The sequence below is a fragment of the Callionymus lyra genome, chromosome 12, assembly GCF_982586985.1.
Source record: "Callionymus lyra chromosome 12, fCalLyr1.hap1.1, whole genome shotgun sequence".
In the NCBI taxonomy this organism is placed as follows: domain Eukaryota; kingdom Metazoa; phylum Chordata; class Actinopteri; order Syngnathiformes; family Callionymidae; genus Callionymus; species Callionymus lyra.
In genome coordinates this window covers 5,919,581-5,937,953 of record NC_141829.1, presented here as the reverse complement: position 1 = coordinate 5,937,953, position 18,373 = coordinate 5,919,581, and the positions used below count along the sequence as shown (strand labels likewise).

The window sequence follows — 18,373 nt, the reverse complement described above, 5'->3', positions numbered from 1 at the left end:
CATACATTGGTTTTGACATTTTTAACGAGGTGTTTTACTGATTTTCACTTTTTATTTTCTAGCTTTATTTTCAAGTATTCGTCCAAAGGCACCGGGCTGACGACTACTGGGCATCGCAGTATTTTTTTATTTTTTAGAATCCCTTATTAGTCCCGCGAGGGGAAATTCGGTAGTGCTTTTTACAGCCATTCACACATACTGATGGGAGTAGGCTGCACACCTGCGCCAAGTCTACCATCAGGAGCAATCAGGGTAAATGAGCCTCAAAGAATTTAAATGTGTATTTAATTCCTGTAGTTTTGATTATTTCTGTATGAAACTTGTTTTACTTTGGAAAAAGTAATATAAAGTAACATGAGCCTGTGAACCTTAACACGTCAAGATGCTTGTTTGGCCAGAGTTTACTGATAAAATAAACCTGGAAACTATTAAAAAATACAGTGAAACACAAAGTGTATATGGAATCAGGGTTATGATGAGATGTATTTTTTATTGTCATTTTGCTGTTTTTATCTGAAGGCTTGTCCGTGAAAACAATACTTATATTAAACAATTGTGTATTTTATTATTATTATTATTATTATCTTATTAAGATAGATAGACTTTATTAATCCCTCTGGAAATCTCCTTCAGGAAATTGAGTTTCCAGTTCACAACAAACGATAGTTTCATAAAAACAAGAACAAGAACAAATACATAAAGCTACATTTTTGAAGGCAAACCAAAACATTTACTGCATTTCATTGTTGCCTTAAACACCAGATACTTCCACGATTGACCAAAGTGCACAATTATTAATTTTTTTGTTGAATTTGTGTTACATATTGACACATCTGCATCAGAGCCAAATGTGTTTCCTTCTCACCTTTGTCACTCTTTTTGCTGATGATATCATCTTATACCATTGGACTTCCCATGACCGTGTCTTTGCCTTCTTGCAATTTAATGTATAATTGTTCACTTTTTCTAGTTTATTATTTAGGGGTAAAGTCAATTCCTCCACTGCCATTTAAATCAATCTTGACTTTCTTTTTGACAATAATTAAATAATAATAAAAACAAGAATAAGCTGTCTCGCCTGCAGTTGATACCAAAAAATTCTAACCCGCTCTAGTAGAAGAACTCACATTTCCACGATCCTTCAAACTCTTCACTGGCTGCCAGTTTCTTTCAGGATCATTTTAAAGTTCTGGTTCTTACTTTCAGATCTATTCATGGTCAGACCTTCCATCAGTGATCTGATCCAGACTTACACCCCAGCTCGGGCTCTGAGGTCTGTGGATCAGAATCTACTGATGGTTCCTGAACACGATTCAGGACCAGAGGAGAGAAATCCTTCCAGACTGTTGCTCCTAAGCTTTGGAACGATCTTCCTCTCCCTCTGTGTTTGATGGAACTGTGTTTTAGCTGAATAAAAATTGAAATTTCATTTTTCTTTAATGTGTTATAAATATATATTTTTATGGGACTATTAATTTAATTTTATCTGATCAGACAGGCTCAGTGAGTTTTAAGTCGGTCTTAAAAGGCTCCTAACAAGGAAGTCATTAATAAATGTTAACGACTTCTCTTCACGTTGGCGAGTAATTACATTACTGCATATGTTGCATTATTCTGCAACATATGACTAGTTTGTATCAGCTGGTATTGGCTCAATCGACGTTATAAATCATCATCACACTCGTAAATTTGAAAAAAAAACCCTCGAGGTAGGAAACTTCTTCAAAATATGTCGTCTGCACTTTCTCTGAACCTGCATGTATTGACTCGCGAGTCGCCCCAAAGCATTTCATAAAGATGTGTTTAATCTAAACGTGTTAGAAATGGATTTAAAATAAACACATTTGTTGTCACTATCAACCCTTTCTTTTTTTTCTTCAGTAATAATAATGTTTAAAAAAGAAAGTCATATTCTTGCTTATATCTCGGATATGTATGGAATTTTGAGACTTTGGCCCCTCGGTCTGGAGGCCCCGCTCGTAAATGGAGGGGTGCTGACAGGGAAATAAACTTTTGGCCTCCGAGGAAAAAAAAACCCTTCATTCAATCATATTAGTCATCTTATACTTCACCTTCTCCTGACACCGTAATCCCCTTTAATGAACGGAGACAATGGCTGGACGGCCATGACGTGACGCCTGCGCCCACATCTGAGGCCCCCGGGGGTGGGGGGGGGGGGTACAGTAGAGGACGAGGAGTGAGCGCGACAAAGAGGGCTTTCATCAACAAGACAATATCCAGGCTGTCAATTAGTACCGGGGGGACTGGAGTCCATGTTGCGCCAGCATTCATTGTCGTCCCCCCGCCCCCCAACCCTTGAGCACAGGTCATGCCTCTTCCTCTGTTTGAGCTTAAACCAACCAAAGGCATGTTATAATCCACGTGACGGGGCTTTGGATGGAAGCTGGTCTACGAACTTGATCTAAAAACCAAGTGAACTTGATGAACTGGTCAAGAAATGTTTTGATCCCCGCATGGGACAAGTCAAGAATCCAGGTCGATATACGTGACGAAATATAATGCAACGATTCAGAAGGAAGGATATATGGACCTAAAAAGATGTCTAAGATAAGATGAGGGACTGAGATTATATAGTAAGTAAGTCATTTAAATTTTTAGAGCGTTTTTCTAGAACAAGGTGCCAATGTGAGTTCTTCTACTAGAGCGGCTCAGAATCCTGGCGGCAGGGTTTTGTATGAACTGCAGGCGAGACGATCCTTCTTGTCAAGACAAGAAAACAAACTGAAGCAATAGTCCAGACAAGAAGACACAAACGCATGGAATTTAAGACAAATTGATCCTTGAAGAATGAAAATACAATATAAAAATCAGACTCCAACGTCAGGTTAGGTTAGGCCTGGGCTGGTATACCGTTTCGTACCGAAAACCGGTCTTTATTTCCATTGTGATATGAATTTTTCGTATACCGGTGAATAGCCAAAGCAACGTCTGGAAAAATGTTTTAGCGAGAAGCTCATAGCAAAGCATACGTCGTTGCCTCAGAGGAACTTAGAACAAAAAGAGGAGCCAAAGCCGTGGTGTGGAAGTTCTACGGTTTTAAAAGGTCGGACCGGACTAAACAATTATCTTTCGCAAATGCTGCGAGTGGTATCCGGCGGTAACAACGCTAGCAATTAGCTCCACCAACTTAGCCGAAAACAAGATTTAGAGTAGCAGGAGTTTTAGAGTACCGGGAGTTTTAGGGTACCTGGAGTTTTAGAGTACCAGGAGTTTCAGAGTACAAGGAGTTTCAGCGACAAGGAGTTTTAGAGTACCATGAGATTTAGAGTACCAGGAGATTTAGAGTACCAGGAGTTTCAGAGTACCAGGAGTTTTAGTGTACCAGGAGTTTTAGAGTACCAGGAGTTTTACAGTACCAGGAGTTTCAGAGTACAAGGAGTTTTAGAGTACCAGGAGATTTAGAGTACCAGGAGATTTAGAGTACCAGGAGTTTCAGAGTACCAGGAGTTTTAGTGTACCAGGAGTTTTAGAGTACCAGGAGTTTTACAGTACCAGGAGTTTCAGAGTACCAAGAGATTTAGAGTACCAGGAGTTTTAGAGTACCTAGAGTTTTAGAGTACCAGGAGTTCTAGAGTACCTGGAGTTTTAGAGTACCAGGAGTTTTAGAGTACCAGGAGTTTCAGAGTACCAGGAGTTCTAGAGTACCTAGAGTTTTAGAGTACCAGAAGTTCTAGAGTACCTGGAGTTTTAGAGTACCAGGAGTTTTAGAGTACCAGGAGTTTTAGAGTACCAGGAGTTTCAGAGTACAAGGAGTTTTAGAGTACCAGGAGATTTAGAGTACCAGGAGTTTCAGAGTACCAGGAGTTTTAGAAAATAAGGAGTTTTAGAGTACCAGGAGTTTGACAGTACAAGTAGTTTTAGAGTACTTCACTATAGGAACTTCTTATGAGAAATAGGTCGAAATAAGGAATCACATTCCACCTCGTCAAGAACATGGTTCTTGAAAATACTGTAGATGATAATGATGGTCAACTGATTATTTAAACTACGTTTAATAAAATGTACTATTTTCACTGCAACCATTCTCATCTTTAACTTAATAACTGCCACCATAATTTGAAGGGCTCATACTTTTACCTGTGCATTAATTATTTTCTTATTAGAAGAAAATGTGTATAAGAAAAACAATAGGGTCATTACTGTGAAACTGATATGATTTATTTTTTTAAACGTCATATGAAAATGTAGTTGTACCGCCCGAGGTTAGGTAAACATACTGTACATTTTTTTCAGCCACATCCAACTGCAAATACGATTCTCTCCTCTTGCGTGAAGTCATATCAACGTGTAAATATATGCCCGGCCAGGAATCTTCAGGAATGATCACTTCAGGGCAAAACTGATCTCATCGTGTTTCCAAGAATCTCAACAAGACTGAAAAAAAACCTGAATCAAAGTATTATCGTTTATTCTTTCTCATTCATTATTTACGAATCCAAACCAGTAGAAATGATCCAGTAACGCGTCATGTCTCGTGCTGTGTGCTAAACTGGCCCCGACGTGCATGAAAAGGGGAAATTCGGCAAATAAAAGGATCACAGTGTTGCTTGAATTACACAAATATAAAGTGTAATTTGAAGTTAAACTCGCCACACCTTGTGTACTTTTGTCTCTTGTCTAGACTCACTACTTAAATGAATAATAACTCTTTTCGGTGTTTTGTCGACTGAATGACGCAAGTTTTAACGAATAAAGGAATGCTTCAAAATGACGATAAATACTCTTTTGAATCTTGAATTTGACGACTTACTTAAACACGTGAAGATTTGGTTGCAGGTATTAAAGAATTTCATGATCTTTGTGTTCACTTGTGATTCATGAAGTCACATGATTGAATGATCAAATAAAAAAATACTAAATTGTTGTCCTTGCTAAATCCTATTTCTGGTCTTTTGGTGTTTCGACAGCAACTGATGACAGGAAACATACGTTCTTAAAGTACTACTCTGCAGGTCCAAATAACAAGGTTGCACAGTGGAGTCGTGAAACCACAGGGTTCTGTTCACCACGACCGTAAATTGGTTTCATTAGTTGCTTCAAATGTCCAAACAATTACAAAGACGCTAGCTCAGCAGACGAGCGGATTCTTTTTGTCGTGCACCTCCTGGACCTTCAGATAGACTTAAATATCCCCAGAGTTACGGTCTTAAAAAACTTCTCAATGGATGGCACGGTGCCACGCGGCTTGTTACATGAATCGAGTGAATAGAGGGCAGCCTTTGTTGTCTGCTGCCTCATGATTCACGCCACAATTAGCAGCTTTCAACCGACGAGCCGCCGAGGCCGAGTCTTAGCGGAGAAATCCTGCATCCAGCGCGAGCTCACCTGAGATCCATCGACCCAGAGACGTATTCAAAACCCCAGGTACAGGGTCAACGAGGTCACTTCACAGATTCTTCCTCCATTATCTCGTGTATCGATTATTACTGTCTGGAATGTGTCGGAGTTTAAACAAAGACCTGTGGTGTGTCCCAAATCGTGCACGTACACTTAGCATTTTGAGTGCGTTCACACTGAGCAGTGTGCGAAAATGTAGTGCACTACACACACTCAAACGGCCAGAAAATTCAGTGTATATATCGATGGATACTTTCCACCCTCAACGTCCGCCATCTTAGTGACGTAGATGAAGCTAAACTGAAGCTACGTCACTGACGATGCGTCTTCGGAGCAGATACTGACGTAAATATCTTGAGAAAATGCTAATTTTACCACAAAACAACACAACAACAATAATAACACAATGAAACACAACTTAATAACGTGTTTCGATTGGCGAAAATCGCAGTCAAGTGTCGATGATAGTGTTTCAACGACCAGTTGAAATCAACGTTAAAAAGTAGTAGAAGAAAAAGCTGTCGAAGTCCGGTAAGTGTGCAGTGAGTTCACTGTCTTGTAATGTACTTTAAAGCAGTGCACTTAGAGAGAGACTTTGTTAACTTGTGAAACTGAAGTTGCTTGGTTCCGTCAAGTTCAGTACTGGCTGTTAAACTTGGTTTCTTTCGTGGCACCGACCAAAATGCTTCGGTGGTACCAAGTATCGAACCATGCTTCGTCTTTCGGTGCCAAGTTTCTCTACGTGTGACCAAATTTAATAAATGAAAAATGAAGGTAGTGAACAGAAGTATGTTGAAAAAAAATGTACTTGTTGCCTTCTAGCACTTTTTCACTGAAAATGATATGTTGTAGTAGTAGTATTGGTATTTGTTTATTCGGGCATGTCTCATGTCCGAAGGGTAAGCAGGAGAAGCAAGAAGCTTATCTAGTCCCTCCCCCATTACCCTTAGAATAAGATCTTCATTATATTCTTTTCTTTTTGCAGTTTTATTTAACAATTTATTTTACACATAATAAACAGCTTAGAGTGAAAATCTACCCCAAGAGTTAAAATTGATATTATGAAACTGTTCATCCTCCAGGAACCGGTTTCGAATTGAAAGTGTTGGTATCAGTACCGTTATTGAAAATCTTGGATCGTTAACAAGCTCTGGTCAAGTTTCCAAAAAGAAAAAAAGGTTGTAAACTAGTGAAAATAAGTAAAACAAAAACTTCAGGGCCATGTCAAGTGAAACAAGTCCTGCTGAGTCAGCGTTATAGAGAGAAGCATTTTTTCTACATTTAACATTTATTTTTTGCCAATTTATTTTCAGTGTATTTGCTCCCATACCTTAAAGGGCAGTTCTTGTCTCCCTTCAACCAGTCTGTGGTGAAAACAATATTTGGGGCCCATTATCTAGACTCTAGATAATGGGCCCCAAATATTGTTTTAAAAAGGTGTGGGGGGTCCTTGGGCTGGATTCTTGACCAAGGACCCCCCACACTTTTTGGTACTGCAGACCAGTTTAACGTCAGCATTACCTTCACGGACCAACATTCAGATAAAAACGGTAAAAATAAAGCATTTAATATTTCCTGTTTTACTCATTTGAACTCTATTATAGGTTATTTTTTTGAGTAACGACATGTCAAGAGTCCCTTACTTCAGAGAACATACCTTATTTTAAAGAAAAAACTAAGCACATTTAAGAAATATTATTTAATAGTAATGAAATCCTATAAATGATTTATTTCTCTCTGTGGGTCCAGGCAACAGATGACCAGTCGGGTCCTTGGACCAAGGGTCTAGGTCTCCAGAACAAACTGTCTGATTCTGAATGTGTCAGTCTTTGAAAGTTCCAATTAAACCTAAATTGGTAACAGTTTCTGGAATCTTTATTTAGAACTTGATATGTAACTTTTTTTGCACATTTTTAGTAAGTAAGTTCATAGACAAGAACTTTAACTTTGTTTTAAAGTAATAGTTTTTAACATTTCAATTCATTGTCTGTTGTGTAATGTATTTTAAAACTGCAAAAATAAAAACCTGACTAATAAACCCTTTGTAAAAAACATCTTAAATATTGTTCTAAAAAGGTGTGGGGGGTCCTTGGGCTGGATTCTTGACCAAGGACCCCCCACACTTTTTGGAACTGCAGACCAGTTTAACGTCAGCATTACCTTCACGGACCAACATTCAGATAAAAACAGTAAAAATAAAGCATTTAATATTTCCTGTTTTACTCATTTGAACTCTATTATAGGTTATTTTTTTGAGTAACTTGACATGTCAAGAGTCTCTTACTTCAGAGAACATACCTTATTTTAAAGAAAAAACTAAGCACATTTAAGAAATATTATTTAATAGTAATGAAATCCTATAAATGATTTATTTCTCTCTGTGGGTCCAGGCAACAGTCGGGTCCTTGGACCAAGGGTCTAGGTCTCCAGAACAAACTTTCTGATTCTGAATGTGTCAGTCTTTGAAAGTTCCAATTAAACCTAAATTGGTAACAGTTTATGGAATCTTTATTTAGAACTTGATATGTAACTATTTTTGCACATTTTTAGTAAGTAAGTTCAAGTAAGTTCATAGACAAGAACTTTAACTTTGTTTTAAAGTAATAGTTTTTAACATTTCAATTCATTTTGTCTGTTGTGTACTGTATGTATTTTAAAACTGCAAAAAAGAAAACCTGACTAATAAACCCTTTGTAAAAAACATCTTAAATATTGTTCTTCCAAGTCTATGGACAGGTACAGTAAGGGGGGGGAAAAGGCATGTCATGGAATGCTCAACTTCAACCAGGTCCTTCTTCCGGTGCATAAAAAGTGTAGGACTCAGCAAATCCCTCTTTTGTCAGAGAAGCTCTCGGCTTGATGGTAATCTCCCCGTCCCACGGGATTCTCCTCAATTCCTCAATTCACAGCCCCATGGTGTGAGATTTGTGAGGGGTTAACAAGAGAAGGGCCCGCGGACACGGCGGCTCTTGAGCGATGGGTGAATGAGTGGAATTCAAGGATGCTCTGAAAAGCGGGACGTCACCAGAGTCAATCGGAAGATAAGAAGACGGGGCGAGAGAAAGCGAGAAGGGATAAAAACGCTAAAGTGAAGTTTGGAAACAAAACACAATGCCCCTGAAGGGGCCTCATGAAGTTCCGCGAGGTCTTTTCATTCAATTAAAAAAAAAAACAGCGACGGGTCGAGCCGGTACATGAAGGTGAACATGTTGGGTCTGAATAAGTGTTTTTAAAAATAGATTAACAATCATCTCTTTATATGGTCATCAACACTCCCTTCTTGAGTGGGGGGGGGGGCGGGTGGTGGGAGGGGGGGTCATGGTGTGGATTTCTTTGTGCATGAAAATGTAAACGGCGAGAGATTCTATTTCATGGCGATCCCTGTGTTCAGGACAAGAGAACACTCCCTTGTGGACGGAGACAGCAGCGGAGTGCCAGTGAGAAAGATCAAATTTCCTTTTTGCTAAAACTCAAACTCTGTGGTGGAAAAAAAAAATCTGCACCTGGTGGCCATGGAGACCAGAGTTTTCAGCCAAGCTTTTGCCAGCAATTGCAGTGACCACATGGAAGATGTGGGCGTCACCGGGAAAGGCTTTTGTCTGAAACGTTTCTTTAAGCCTTTTTTTTTTTTTTGCGACGCTTCTCTGGGTGGTCGACGTGTCTGAAACCACATTAGCTCTATTAGGATACAGTGCATCACTGGCCCCTGACCCGTGTCCACCTCTTAGCAAGCTAGCTCCAACATGCTGTTCTTTACACACCAGAATGGCTAACGTTGTTACCCTAATCGCACACTTCTCCAAGTGCACTGCTTTACAGTATATTGTAAGAAAGTGCACTTACTTGTGCAGTGCTCAAATTTCAACAGATAGTATGTCTCAAATCAAACTTTGCTGCTACACACTAACAGGAAATGACTCGACAGCTTCTTCTTCTATTACTTTTTAACACTGATTGAAACCAGTCGTTGAAACACTATTACTGACACTTGACACTTTTCACCAATTGAAACAAGTTATTAAGTTGTGTTTCTTTTTTTTATTACTGTTGTTGTGTTGTTTTGTGGTAAAATTGGTGTTTTCTCGAGACATTTACGTCAGTATCTGCTCCGAAGACGTGTTGTCAGCTTCAGTTTAGCTTCATCTACGTCACTAAGATGGAGCCATTAAGGGTGGAAAGTGTCCATCGATCGACACGCAATTTCTGGCTCATTGCACACTACATTTTAACACATTACTTATCGGGAACTAGTTTTCCTTGGTTAAATCATTTTTAAAATAAAACACAATACAACCTTCCTACAATATCGCAATACATAATATTGTTTCCCCTGTATTAGAGGGGTTAAGAAAATATATATGGCAATGAATCTCCATGTTTTTATAATTATTTTAGGTTAATATACATTTATTTGATTATTTGGTTTTCAAATCACATTTTACTTTTTACCATATATACTTTTATGGTTTACAGTTAAAGAAGTGTGATTAAAATAAAACAACATCCTTACTTTATTCACAATTAAAAAATACTGCTAGATGGCAGCAGCCAGTACATTTTCTGCAGCTATAGGAACAATGAAATCCAGAGAGATTCCGGCCCTGACTGAGGATGAGAGGATACAGAGGACTCAAGAATCGTTTACAGCTGCTGTTTGTTTTCAAAACAAATGAAAGCAGTTACGACCTCATCAAGACTCATGTGGTCTGTAAATTCTACAACACCAGAGTCAAGTACTGGACAATACTACACATATATACTTGTTACTACACTATCACAACACCAGAGTCAAGTACTGGACAATACTACACATATATACTTGTTACTACACTATCACAACACCAGAGTCAAGTACTGGACAATACTACACATATATACTTGTTACTACACTATCACAACACCAGAGTCAAGTACTGGACAATACTACACATATATACTTGTTACTACACTATCACAACACCAGAGTCAAGTACTGGACAATACTACACATATATACTTGTTACTACACTATCACAACACCAGAGTCAAGTACTGGACAAAACTACACATACAGTATATACATGTTACTACACTATCACGATATATAGCAATATGTAGTATTGTTTTCTCTGTATAGTGATGCGTTATATCACCAGATTCTTGATAATACACACCTCTTATCAAGATAAAGTTCCAACATTGCCCACGAAGGCGTCCATCTTTACTTTCAGTTACAAATCCCAAAATATGTTTTTTTCAGGTCTATAATTTCCCAAATTACTCTTTGCAGTACACAACCCAACACCTTCACAAATTGTAATCGTAAATTGTAAAGTATTACGACTGGGAAAGACAAGCGAATAAGTGAGGGTTTGGCGGCAAACAGGAAAGAGTCGCTGAAAGCAAAGAGGGTTCTCAGTGTACCATTAGCCAGCGAGACGCTCGGGCGTAGAGCGCCGGAGACCCTTCAGATGCTCTTCCCTTTGGAACACAGGCAGTAATTACGGCACCTCTCTGTATTTTGACACTGTCAACCTGGCATTTTGACATCAGGGACAACATGAGAGGACGCCCGAGCGCACCTGAAACACTTTGGTGGGAGCACATAAAAATACAAATAACAGCTGTCAACAGAAATTTTAAAGAAGCCTGCAAGTATGTTCTTAAAAAAACATCAACCATCAGCAGATTCTGATCCACAGACCTCAGAGCCCGAACTGGGGTGTAAGTCTGGATCAGATCAGTGATGGAAGGTCTGACCATGAATAGATCTGAAAGTAAGAACCAGAATTTTTAAAATGATCCTGAAAGAAACTGGCAGCCAGTGAAGAGTTTGAAGGATCGGAGAAATGTGAGTTCTTCTACTAGAGCAGCTCAGAATTCTGGCTGCAGAGTTTTGTATCAACTGCAGACGAGACGATCCTTCTTTTTTAGACACCAAAATGAACTGTTACAATAGTATAAACGAGAAGAACGCATGGATTATAAGCTCCAGATCCAGAAGTTTAGAGATTTTTTCACAGTTGAAGGTCAAAATATCAACACGAACTTTAACCTACTTTGATTTTGATCAAACCATCCGGCAGGTCACAAAAATTTACTCGGTGTACCGAGTTTTACTCATGCTCTAAATGGCAAGACATGAAAGGAAACTAAAGAGAGAGAAAACCGAAGTCCAGATTCGGTAGCGAACAATTGGTCGAGTCAAAGGCCAATAGTTCAAAGGCACGGCGTGTAACGTTCATGTTATTATTGCTCAGTTCGTATCCCAACAAAAGTGAGGTAACAGTAAAAGCAGAAACATATCTTATGTCGTTTTTTTGTGGTGAAAACGTTCACATCTGGGACTCATTTTGGGTGTGTAACGATAGGAAATGGTGTAATTGGAGATGAGAGGCATTACGTTACACACACAAAAAAAGACAGAAAAACGTAATAAATCGTCAAACTCCAGGAACAAAAGAACAGAGAGAGAGAGTTGAGACAGTGAAGAGGTACTGTAGATGTACCGCACAGATACACAACCTTCCGGTGTCACCGCAAGGATCCACATGGACCACGTTAGGAAACCAAAGCAGGATTTATTCACTGCGGTTTTTCCAAAAGAAACAGATACTCATTAACATAAACAACACAAATTTGATTTCCTCTTCAGACCACACAACTACGACTGTTACGACTACATATGTATAAACAGAACCGGCTCGTGTTTCCGTGTGGTCCTGGTACGCAACTTTGTGTGTTTTATACGACAGGTATACCCTGAGCAAGAAACAGTGTCGTAAACATTAAACAAGGAAAGAAGTCCATTAGTGAAGAATGTGTCATTCAAGAGGTAAACCTATCTGACTGAAGACCACAAAATATACATTTGGATGTGTTTCTAAGGCAGAAAAAACAGTGGTTAAAGGGGTAGTTGAGTACTATGACATCTTTGACACACACACACACACACACACAAGAGACCCGAGTCAGAAGTCAAAGGAACCACACAATACATACGACCTCCTCCTCGTAGGGATTTAAGGTGAAATGAAACGGTTGAGATGAAGCTCCACGACCTTGATATGAGGCACCTCCTGAGATGCCGATCTAGAATAAGTGGGTTTACTGACTAGAAAATCCAGGGATTAGACATCACAAGGTTCACTGAGTGAACAGAATCTGTGCACAGTCGCTCCATTTATTCCATTTAGTAGCAGCAAGGATCCGAACGGTGACACCGAAAATGGACTTTAACGGTGTGTGTGGGGGTGGGGGGGGGGGGGGGGGGGTCAGGAAATAAAAAACCAACAATCAAAATTCCAAAAGGTTTGATTTGGAAATAGTTTTTTTAGCCAAAAATACCAGGCGTCTGTAATGGGATACTTAAGACAACTAAACAAGTGACAAATGAGATATAATTAGATGAAAGTATTTTCCCAGCGAGACCCGAGAGTCTGACTCACGTTCCCTTCGACACAAACATCAGAGGTTTGTGAAGGAAGCAGATGTTTCTCCTCCCAGTGCTGGAAGTATCCGTGATGAGTCAACAGATGTTTGCCAGAGGATGCACCTCTCGTTGTATATTATTGTTATTATGACACGACGATGAGACGGTTGACTTGCAGATCCGTCGAAAGTTGCTGACATGATTCATGTTTTCTCTGAGGCTACATTTCATGATGATCCTCCCAACTTGTAGAAGACATAAACTGTGTCTCAAATTGAATACTTGTGTACTTAAACGTGCATCTAAATTCTGAGTATGTGCTCCATACACACTAAATGGTCACTAAAACGCCCACAAAGCTGAGTATAGATCGATGGACACTTTCTACCATAAACGACTCCATCTTAGTTGACGTTGTAAACCAAAAGTTACGTCACTACAACTCAAATGTAGTGCATTTTTAGGTGTATTTTCAGAAGCAGTAGAAGGACGACACGTCTTCGCTGCTGATACCGGCGTAAATATCTCGCCAATATTTCTCATATTTCTTGATCCAAACCAAACATGCTGCCAGCAGGTGGCGGTAGTGTTCCTACAGCTGGTTGAAATCATCATTAAATAGTAGTAGAAGAAGAAGCTGTCGTGTCATTTCCTGTTAGTACGTAGCAGCAGAGTTTGATTTGAGACATACTATCTGTGGAGAATTAGTTACTAGTTAGTACGTACACTATCCTGATGCATACTAACCAGTGCACTAAGAGTAAGTATGTGATTTGAGACACAGCATATGTCTCTATGCTTTACAGTACACTGTAAGACAGTGCACTTACTTGTGCAGTGCTAAAATTTTGACGGTGTGGTACTGTCTCAAATCAAACACTGCCGCTACACACTTACCGGCAATGACTCGACAGCTTCTTATTAAGTTGTGTTTCATTGTGTCATTATTGTTGTTGTGTTGTTTTGTGGAAAATGAGACAATAACGTATCTGCTCAGAAGACGTAGCTTTCGTTTAGCGTCATCTACGTCACTAAGATGGCGGCTGTTGAGGGTGGAAAGTGTTAATTGATCCACACTGAATTTTCTGGCCATTTGAGTGTGCATAGCATACTACATTTTCACACACTTCTGTGTCCTCAAAATATTTGGTGTTAGTGCGCATCAGTAAGTAATTAAAATGTATTAAAAAAACAAGAAGCTTAAAAAGAATCGATCCACTGATAATTTCAATTAAATTATGTGTCGAATCATGAAGTTTTCTCAAGACAATTTACAGTTTAAATAAAAATGTAAAAGAAAACAATATTTCCATTACGTTATTATCTCATTAATTTATCTGGTTTATATTTCAATGTAGTGTTTATAAAATGTTTTTTTTTTTTTTACAATTTAAAAGCAAATATTAACAGTGTTTTTTTCATTTTTGTGTTGTTAGTAAACGTGTGGCCTATGAAAAGAAGGCATTACGTCCTCCACAGCTAGAGGAACAATAAAATCCAGAGAGATCCTAGCGATGACTGAGAACGAGAGGATACAGTGGACTCCAGCAGCTTTTAAAGCTGATGTTTGGACATATTTTGGTTTGAAAACAAATGAAAGCAGTTACGACTTCATCAAGAGTCATGTGGTCTGTAAATACTACAACACCAGAGTCGAGTACTGGACAATACTACACATATATACTTGTTACTACACTATCACAACACCAGAGTCAAGTACTGGACAATACTACACATAAATACTTGTTACTACACTATCACAACACCAGAGTCAAGTACTGGACAATACTACACATATATCCTTGTTACTACACTATCACTATATATCGTATTGTCGGCCCTGTATCGTGATATGTATCGTAGCCACTAAAGCTTTACACAAATGTACTTTAAAAACAACAGAAAGAGGTGAATTATGTTATATTTTAAATCTTTAATTACACTAATTTGTTGGCGGTTCAGGTAAAAATTGCCACAACAATACAGGTTTTAAAAATAACTACTGATTCTAAAGGATTTTTCAAGTCAACCGCGAGACTTTTCCGTCGCTCTGTCGTCCCCCTGCTGTTACAAGAAGGAAAAGCAAACCCAGCTGTGATTTTTAATGTGGCATCTAATTCAGCCATTAAATGAAGCCGCGGGGTGTCCCCTTACAGCCGCTCCCCCTCCCCCCTCCGTCCCCGTCCCGCTTCCTTCGGGCAAAACCACACCGGGTGCATGTCAAAGATCACATGACAATAGGGATTCCTGACCCCTGCTGAGGCACCGCGAATGAATCAGACCTAATTCAAGCATGTCGCATGCAGCCAAAGGCATCGGGCTCAGAACCAAGTGGCCCTTTCAACGCGGACACACACAGACTAGACCACGTTTGTGGGAATGCGTCTGGGATGTGGGTTTATTGAGGGTCTCCCCCGAAACCATGTTCGTCCGCCAGCCAATAGGAATTTAGATGCTACGTTAAAATCAGAATTTTAGATCAGAAATCTGTTGCTTTTATGTTCAAAACTGTGGTTTAACTAGGACCCGGCGTTACTTGGGGATTTTTATACTATATTTTTTATTATAAATGCAAAGGCCACTTAATTTAATTTTAAATATTTTATTGCCCCTTAAACATGCTATCATAGATGATAACGTCATTTTTAAGCCAACAAACATCGCGACAAAAACATTAGAGGAATTTCGAGACTTTAACTTGCTTTATATTTAAGCTCTAATAAAGTTTACGAAGAAGTAAATTAGCCTCTAATAATAAGGGAGTAGTTAGCACAATTGGGCTTTTGTGGACTGAGGTTTATATTAACTACAAACTTTTTTAAGTTTGAAAAACTTAACATTAAGATATCATCTCAAAGCATAATCCAGAAATTCAAATTCCAACATTTTTAATATACTTATTTGAACGCATTTGTAGCTATTGTATTGCGACCAAAACGTTTTAAACTAGGTAGCATAATGTCTAGCAAGTTGCTAAACTCTATTTGACGCGATATTAAAAAAACAACAACCTTGTGGCTCCAACACAACAATAGATGACCTCAATAGTTTATCTAAAAAAAGGCTTATTTTTAGTTTAATTCAAGATTTTTAGTAGCATCCAAAAGCACCATTTGTGTTACCTACACCAAACAATGTCAGTAAAGCTCACCAGGACTTTAACCTACAACAAAAGAGACAAAAAAATCTCTTATCTTAGCATTTGCCTTCGTCAGCTGTAAAAGGAAGTGACATCGCAGCACAGGAAGCAACTTCATACACAAACGATGGCAAGAGTCAACAGTGCGTGAGTGGATCGACCCCCATCACACTCGTGGTCATTTTTAATTTTTTTTTAATGTTTATATATAACCTGCATTATTATCATTATTAATATTATTATTATCATTTCGATTTCCAGTTCACAGCAGACGATAGTTTCATATAAACTAGAACAAAGGGCAAATTTTAAAAAAAGAACAACGTGCAAAGAGATGTCAAAGAAACTATGTTTTCTGGTGGTTAGCAAAATATCTCAAATAAAGTTTTTTTTAAACCACAAAAACCTTATTTAGGCTTTGACATCTTTATCTTTGTGCTTTGTTCTTTTTGTTTGAACTTTGTTGCTGTGAACTGGAAACCCAATTTCCCGATTGAGATCTCCAGAGGATTAATAAAGTCTAATCTTAAGACGTTTCTATTTGTTCAGGCTTTTCCTTGATTTTCTGGAACTCCTGTGTTGTTCTCAGTATTATCTTGATCTTTAGAGTATGTACTTTTTTGAGTATTGTTTTGATTGTTTAAGCGCCTTGTGACCCTGGTCTGGAAAAGCGCTATATAAATAAATATTACTTACTTACTTACTTACTTAATCTAATCTTTTTTTTTGAGGTAAAAGATAGAGATCAACCATTGTTTAAGTAGTTATAACAGTTCTATCAGGAATTATTTTTGAAGGTTTTAATGGAACTATCATTCACTGCAATGGCTTATAGCAACTGCTCAAATGCAGCAAACTTGAAACTTTGAATCTAAAGTTAAAAATCACATGAGACGAAATCTGTTATTATTGTTTATTCATACGTTTTTAGGATTTGCGTGATGACAATCGCTAGATTTTTACCAACTGAGATGGAAAAAGCTAACATCGCCTCTACTGGTAGAGGCTAAATCTGCGCGACGCTGTTTCAAATCCTGACAAAAATTGATTTATTTAGACGCTTGTGATTTTATAAATGAAATTAGCCCCTTGGCAGATGTATGCTTCCTATATAGAATAAGATAGCAGGTTAGCTATTAAAGGGTTAAGATAGCAGGTTAAGCTATTAAACCAGACCAGACTAAAACAACTATTATCCAACCAGGGGTAAAACAGCTGGAAGAATCCGACGCGACTGTCCTAGCTTGTCATGCCTGTAGGGTGTTCCACAGAAGGGGGTCTGGGGGGGGGGGGTAACAAAAGCTATAGTATCAAACTGTGGTCAGCTCAAACTACAGGCCTCCAGACACAGAAAAAGTCCTCAAAGAAACAGTAAAAACTAAAGCATCGATCTGTTCGCAGTACCAAGATGTTAATGGATCACAGACCTCGTCTCTGGTGGCAGCAGAAGAAAAAAAAAAAGGGGGATTTCAATGGTTTTTAAAGGAGAGAATAGAACAAGAGAATGAGCTGTTCTTGTTAGTCACTGTAAGTTTGGGTTTAAAATTGATAAAAGATGTTGTCGGTGCAATTCTCGCACGTCCAACCGTGCAAAATCACCGAAGCATGACTTGACAATGAAGATGTTTTTCAAAGAGTTGTCGTGACACGAATAAAACATTTGTAAAGTTCTTGGATGTTAACGTGATGAGGTCAGTCAGGTGAGTCTGGGAGTGTGTGGGTTAAACAAATCTCTAATCTCTGGCACTTCCTGAAGAAAAAGAGCTTTTTTTTTCCACACAGGGGTGAACAAGTGCATGTTAACCTGGTGAAATGTAACTTTAACAACTCACACTGAAGAAAGAAGACACTACATCACTCCTTAATACGTACATTGTGTTTGTTTTTATGATTTAAGTATCATTATGTTTGACATTAAATCAAATTAGACAACATGTTAGTGTTGATATGAAACTTTTTTCTTTTTCTTACCTTTCCATTGTGATGCAGCCGGAGTCACGAAAACAAGGAGACAACACATGAAGCGCTCCGCTCGCGAGGAACACCTGCACAGGTAAACATTTTCAATCGTCTTCACCTGTTGCCTCGTAGAAGAAGAAGAAGACTTAAAAAAGAAAAAAGTACCTCATCTTCTCGTCTTCTCTGGGAGCTTTTTGTTCCGAGGTGGAATGTCTACATGGACCGGCAGAGGAAAGAGTCCAGTGAGCAGCTCCACAGCTGATGGAGGGAAGAAGACAAGAAGGACAGAAGAGAACCTGCAGGAGCGGCGGCGGCCCAGGCGAGGGGACTCCCCCGGGTCCTAGAGGGAGTCGCGTGTTTTAGTGCGTGAAGGTGTGCGTAAGTAAGAAATATTGGCGTTTTTTTATGTTTTATTTTATATATTAACTAGATTTTTTTGCAGCAGTAGCATAAGATTTGAAACCAGTTTTAGTATAATTTTCATTTGATTCATATTAGAAAGTTAT

General features: G+C 38.7%; 1 protein-coding gene across 1 annotated transcript in view; it reads right to left on the bottom strand.

Annotated features, from left to right (window-relative positions):
• Positions 1–18,122, bottom strand: part of col18a1a (collagen type XVIII alpha 1 chain a) — a 91,048-nt gene extending 72,926 nt beyond the window's left edge. Inside the window, exons 1-2 of the mRNA XM_087803927.1 lie at positions 18,033–18,122; positions 17,880–17,953 (exon numbers count right to left, since the gene is read on the bottom strand). Of these exons, the coding sequence (XP_087660053.1) occupies positions 17,880–17,953; positions 18,033–18,037 (79 nt within the window). The 5' untranslated portion in view covers positions 18,038–18,122. The remainder of the gene's footprint in view (positions 1–17,879; positions 17,954–18,032) is intronic.
• Between the last annotated feature and the right edge of the window lie 251 nt (positions 18,123–18,373).